The following is a 6,704-nucleotide window of genomic DNA, read 5'->3' on the forward strand; positions in this document are numbered from 1 at the left end:
TCACTTTGCCTCTCTGAGCCTTCATTTTCTCATCTCTAAAATTGTTGTAATAATGTTTAATCTTGCAGAGTTGGTGTCAGAATTAAAGAGTGTGAATGTCACTTCTAGGACTTTATCCCAAATGTACACTCACACAAGTAAGTAAATGCTGTTAACTCCGGTACTGCTGGAAACAGCAAAGGATTGGAAAGCAGCTAAACCGTTTCCTAAACACTGACAGGAAGCTGCTAAATTATACAGCTACTCCCAGAAATCTTAGGCAGCCATTCAAATGTAGAGGCAGCTCTTTATAGACTGACCTGAATGATCTACAGGTCTATTACAATTTTTGTTAAAAAGCACAGCAGAAGAGTGTGTCTGATATGCTGCCATCTTGTGTGTACTAAAAACGTGTGTGTGTGTGTGTGTGTGTGTGTGCGCGCGCGCGCGCGCGCGCTGTGGATGAGGAGCAGGCAGCAATCATTACCTTTGAGGAGGAGAATGGGGACCCTGGGGACAGCACCGAGAAAGAGGCACACCATTTTATGGGTTGCCATATATGAGCCTAATGCCGTATTCCTGTATTACAACATCAGTAATGTAAGGCGCATGGTGTGGCTACTGGAGGCTGGTGATGCCTTTGGAAAGCAAGACAGCAGCACTGGGAAGCGGGGTGCCTACTGAAGATTTAAGGGTCCCCCACTGTGTTCTACAGAGAGGGGCTAGAAAGTCACCTTGGAGTCCTTGGGAGGGTAAATAAAATCAGGACACTAATTGCAGCCCTCTCCCTGGAGAGGGAGTGGGTGGGGGACCCCACTAAGTGGGGTGGGCAAGTGGCTTTATTGTCTCAGGAGATGGAGTGAGGACCCTTATGATGAAAAGATTGAAGGGGGTTGGCTTCCCAGGCCCTGGGGGCAGGACAGGAATGGGTTCCCAACCTGCAAGAAGCAGACCCTGGAGTCACATCTGTGGTGTTCAGGGAAGGGCAGCCAGGCCGCACTGTGCCGCCCCAGCCAAGACTCCAGGCTCCCTCTCCAGGTGGGGCCTCAGGTTCATGCAGGGGACTCACAGCATTTGCCTGGGGGTAGAGTACAGCTTCCAGCAGCACCCGCAGACCTGCAGGAAGCAGGGACCCCTAGGGTCCCCTCCTGTGGAAATGGGAACCAGGTTGATCTTCATTTGGACTGTATAAGCCTTGAGGAGGTTGTCTCTTGAGGTGTAATGTATGCGCTGTTTGATATCAGCAAAATACAGCAACGCATGTCTACCATGCAGCATAACCAGGGAAAGAGACCCGCCCTTACCCCTGCTGGGTGCTCCTTCCCCCACTTCCCCCCCTCCTGAGTTCCTCCTCCCCTGCCCATCAGGTCACCACATCTTTCTCCCTGCTTTATATCTTGGCCAGACGTGGTGGCTCACGCCTATAATCCCAACACTTTGAGAGGCTGAGGGCAGGTGGATCACTTGAGCCCAGGAGTTAACAAGACCAGCCTGGGCAACATGGTGAAACCCCGTCTCTACTAAAAATACAAAAATTAGCTGGGCATGGTGGCGCACACCTGTGATCCCAGCTACTCCGGAGGCTGAGGCAAGAGAATGGTTTGAACCCAAGAGGTGGAGTTTGCAGTGAGCTGAGATCACGCCACTGCACTCAGTGGCTGCACACGCCACTTGAAATAACACATTGTTTGCTTTTTTCAGTTATGTAAGATGGTATCAAACTCCGTGCAACTTTTTCCCTCCACAGCAAGTTGCTAAGAGTCATGGGATGATGATGCTACCGCTGTAGTTCCTTCATTTTCCACTGTTTCTCATTCCATGATGTGTCCATTCTCTTTTGGGTAGATGTTTGGGTTGTTTCCATTTTGTGGTACAGTGGGTGCTGCTGCTCTAGGTATTCCTGTCCCCATCCCCTGGGGTGTACTCTCTCCCCTCCCCCACCCAGGATAGGATTTGCTGGTTGGTTGGTCGGAGGGCTCCTGAGCGCCTCCTTTACCAGCTCGTGCCAGACCATTTTCCAGATAGTTCCCAGCCTCTCCAGGTTCCCTCTGGTCCACATCTACACTACATGCAGGGTCCAGAGCTTTTGGGGCTGGAGCAGGCGGAAGTGCTGGCTGCCTGCTCTTCCACTCGTGATAGCAAAGCTGGTGGTGGTTTGTAGAAAAGGTTGGTAACTCATTACCTGAATCCAGAGTCAATTATAAAAACATACATGGTCTTTAATTCATGCCTCCTCTCTTGGGCGTTTAAAGGAAGAATCTGAGGGCAGCCAGGATGTGTTTGCAGCCCCTGCCTTGTGCACCAAGTTTAGGTTTATGTGCATGTTATTCCTACAAAGAAGAAAATGAGCCCCCAGGAAGCTGCACCACATGGAAGCCCTTGCCGAGGAGCGGGCGACAGCTGAAATGTTTAACAGGAGAGGGATGGTGCAGCAATACTCTCTAAGCACAGCTACTCCATAAACTTTAGAAATGCTCATGCAGCGGCCCAGATAGCAACACAGGCCCTATGCCCTGCCTCTCAGTGAGGCCATCTGGGTCCCCATGTGCCCTTAGGCTGTGAGCAGTTACAGTCAAACACAGATCCACAGGTGGAAAGGAAAAGGCACGGTGGAGGTGCATTGGGGGGTGTGGACCCTCTCCTAGCAGTTTAACCTGCAGTCACACTCACACCCATGCAGGAGGAGGGTATGCAACAACACGTCGGCATTGCCACAGAAAAGAATCCAAACTAACCTAGCATTTAAGACCAGTGGAGCAAATCAGCACGTCGTCATGGAATTATGGTTGATTCCCTCTTTGCCTGAGTCCTGCAGAACCAGCTCTGGAAGCAAGGATGGAGTGTGAGTAGTTTATGTGAGGGACAATCCCAGTTAGCTCATAGAGAAGTAGGGAGGAGACAGGGAAGGGACCGAACCGGACAAGGAATGTGCTCTTGAGCTGGCAACCACAGCTTAGTCTGCTGGGACCACCGTAGCAAACACCATAGGCTGGGAGTAGTTAAACAATGTTTATTTTCTCCCAGTTCCAAGGAAGGCTGGACGTCCAAGGTGAAAGTACTGAATGCCTTGGTTCTCTGATAGGGGCTCTCTTCCAGGCTTGTAGATGGCTGCCTTCTCCCTGTGTGAGAGGGAGAGGCAGGGAGGGAGACAGAGAGGACTCTCCAGTGGCTCTTCTTTTGAGGTGGGATTAGTAATCCCACCATGGAGACCCCACCCTCATGACCTCATCTCAATCTGTTCACCTCCCAAAGGCTCCATTGCCAAATAGCATCACATTGTGGGTGAGGGCTTCCACATAAGACTCGGGAGAACATAATTCAGTCCACAGCAGCCACTGAGGGCATTTGCTGCCCAGTCCCTGTGGGGAAATCTTGGGCACCATGCAGATTGTGTCTCAGTGTCCTTCATGCAGGGATAAAATCTGAAACATTTATCCCCCGACTTCCATCAGATGTGGGTGAGGACTGCTCCCAGGGGGCACTAACTCCTGCACACCCAACCTTCCTGTGCTCAGGCCAAGAGGCCTGGTGGTCAGAGGGAGCCTGTGGGAGGGTTGCAGATGCCAGGGAGCCCATTGACGCACCTGACCTAAAACTGGCTGTCAGGTCCCAGACTCCCTTGCCACTGAGAATGGCAGTGAGGTAGATTCAGGCCAATGGCATTGCACTGGAAATGGAATGGACCGTCCAATTTGTGTCTTTAAAGCAAACTTGGGTGCCCTTCTTTTCCCTTCGACACTGGGATACTTGAAAAGTGAATGGCTCACTCTCATGGAAAAGGGCCAGGCCCTAGAGACTGGGGAGCAACAGAAGAGAAGGGTCCTGGGCTCCAAGTGGCCTGATAGAGCATCTGTCCCACCAGCCCTGAGCCCCTTCCTCTAGATAACAGAAAACACCTTAAACGACTGTCGTCAAGCCTTTGTCCCAGACAGCCACACCTTTTTCCTCATGCAGGAGCCGCAGCATGATGGGGAAAGGCAGCATCCTGAGATCTGGGCCCACTGACCCCTTGGAGTGTGCTAGTGACACACATTTGGAGCTGCACTCAGCAGCCCTGGGCCTTGCCTTCACCCTGCTGCTGTCGCACTCATTGCTGAAGCCCACAGATGCATTCAGCTGTGCTTCTAAAACAATAATGCATGAAATCTCACTGTTTGTGAGAAACCAGGGATTTATTTTAAATTTTAAGCATTGGAAACATCCCTCTCAGGAAGCTGCCTGGATGATAAAGACACAGAATAAAACTGAAAAAAAAGAAAACCAAAAAAACCCTACCCCATAACTGCAGAAAATTTTTTGGTTAACATTTTCCTGACAGTGAAAGCCAGAAAAAAAGCAAAAGAACACTTACACTTATTTTAAAGAAGTCTGTAACCCAAACCAGCAATGGCATCCCATCCTGGGAAGTGTCCCACCAGCACTGTCCAACTTGAAGAGACTGAAAACCTGGGAAGTAAAAGACAATGTCAAGGAAGTTAAAATGCTGCGTGACCTTGGGTTTGTGCCATCAGCCCTCTGTGGGCACTGGACTATGGTTTTGACAATCACTTGCCTGAAGGAGGTCCCAGATGGAGAACCACCTGGGCACCCCCCTGTGTTGTCCAGCTCTGCACATGTGACTCTGTCTTTCTTGGATCCTCTAGTGATCCAGCTGGGACCCCACAGGGTGGTCATCCTGTGATCTGTGAGGACACAGATGTTCTGGCACCAGCCAGAGAGGAAACAGGCCAGAGCAGGTGGAGTTCCCCAAGAACAGCCTCCAGAGCTGCCCCAACTCCCTCAGTCCTCGAGGGCCTGGGCTGTGGCCCTGCACACACAGCAGAGGGTGCAGGGCTGCATATGGTGGATATGGCACCTGTGTGACACTGGGTGCCTGCAGTGTCTGCACATGGGGACATCAGTGGGGGAGCAGTGGAGTAGCTGCCCACACAAGGGACTGTGAATGTGACAAGTGCCAGCATGTCCAGACGCTGAGGACATGACAGCAGGAGGTAGGGCACATCTAATTGTGAGATACCTGGGAATGAGACATTCGGATTGGTGTCAGTTTCAGCAAACAGGTCCCATCGGGGGCTGTGTGGGAGCTGAGTGAGCTGGAAACAAAGGCATGTGTCATCGAAATGGGTGTGCAACAACTGCACACAGTGGCCTAGAACACAGCGTGTGTGGCCTCTAAGGGAGCCTGTGAGGGCCAGGGAGCCCCTCACAAAGACAGTGGCCCCAGTGTGGCCAAGGCCCCACCCTTCCCTCCTCAGCCTGTTGCTAAACAGTAGGGCTCTGGCCCAGTATCTTAGTCCCTTTTCTGTTACTTATAACAGAGCTCCTGAAACTGGGTAATTTATAAAGAAAAGAAATTTACTTCTTACAGTTATGGAGGCTGAAAAGTCCCAGTATTAAGGACTGCATCTGGTGAGGGCCTTCTTGCTGACGGGGGCTCTGGAGAGTCTGGAGGTGGTGCAGAGCATCATGTGGCGAGGGGGCTGAGTACACTACCACGGGTCTCATTTACTCTTCTTATAAAGCTTCTGGTCCCACTCCCATGGTGACTCATTAATCCATCAACCCATCAATCCATTAAACCATCAGTCCATTAATCTACCTATGGAATAATTGATCCGTGAGGGCAGAACTCTCATGACCCAATTGCCTCTTAATGGTTGGGTCACCTCTCAAGACTGCCACATTGTGGATTAAATTTCAACATGAGTTTTGGAGGGGACAAATATTCAAACCATAGCACCCAGGGAGCCCTGGAAATGGTGCAAGGCCTTGGGCTTTGTGTGTCCCTCCTGTGGGGGAAGGGCCCAGGCCAGGGGAGGCCTCATGGGGAAACCAGTGGCAGCAGCAGCCCCTTCCCAGGTCCACTGGAGTTGGCCACCCCATTCCTGCTGGCAGGGCCTCTGGACACAGCCCTGGGGGAGCTCAGAGACAAATGGCCCAAGACACACCCACACTCACACATTCACACACACACAACACTCACACACTCATGTACACATGCACACTCTCACACTCATATACACACACACTCATGCACACTCACAGTCACACACGCACGAAGGTGGGAGGCAGCACAAGGCCCAAGGCCTGGCTGAGCTGGTGTGGGCTTCAGTCTTTGGCCCAGGTCAGGGTGAAAGAGTAGATGTTCTCCAAGTTGTCAGTGCCAGAATTTAGCACCCCCTACACAGTGCACCCTCTTCACCTTACACCCCATGTAGCCCCTCACTCCTATCACCACTGGGAGGTACCCAGGCTCTGTGGGCACTCTCATCTGATCTTCTTATGCCACTTGGCAACAGGGAAACAAAGGCTTGGAGACGGAGTGGTTCGAGATCAGACAGCTGCAGGCTCCCAGAGAAAACGGTCCAATGAAGCAGAGAAACTCCAACAAATCAGAAAGTAACAAAATACATTTACTTCAAAACCATGACTGCCCAGCTCACCAAAGTCCCATAAAACCTGTGACTGCATTGCACCAGGGGCTCTGTTGGCATGGAGCCTGAAGACCCAGCGTCTTGCCAGACTGAGACCGAAGGCGGTGCCTGGGCAGGGCCAGCCGCATGGGAGAGCAGAGGAGGCCCGATGGCAGTGGAAGGCAGCTCCCAGCTGGCTCCCGGGATGGCCCCATCATGAGGCCAGCCAAGGGAGGGCTTTCGTCCTTGGCCACACCTGTCCTTGCCAGGGTGGGCCAGGTGGGGAGGGCACAGGCTCGGGCCACACCGACA

At 52.0% G+C, this 6,704-nt stretch overlaps 1 protein-coding gene across 1 annotated transcript in view; it reads right to left on the minus strand.

Moving 5' to 3' along the window:
* Nucleotides 1–3,876: 3,876 nt before the first annotated feature.
* The window catches only part of CHST13 (carbohydrate (chondroitin 4) sulfotransferase 13), a 28,816-nt gene continuing 25,988 nt past the window's right edge, over nt 3,877–6,704 (minus strand). Inside the window, exons 4-5 of the mRNA XM_011971612.1 lie at nt 4,997–5,072; nt 3,877–4,103 (exon numbers count right to left, since the gene is read on the minus strand). Coding sequence (XP_011827002.1) covers nt 3,877–4,103; nt 4,997–5,072 — 303 coding nt within the window. The remainder of the gene's footprint in view (nt 4,104–4,996; nt 5,073–6,704) is intronic.

The sequence above is a fragment of the Mandrillus leucophaeus genome, unplaced genomic scaffold (assembly GCF_000951045.1).
Source record: "Mandrillus leucophaeus isolate KB7577 unplaced genomic scaffold, Mleu.le_1.0 Scaffold123, whole genome shotgun sequence".
In the NCBI taxonomy this organism is placed as follows: domain Eukaryota; kingdom Metazoa; phylum Chordata; class Mammalia; order Primates; family Cercopithecidae; genus Mandrillus; species Mandrillus leucophaeus.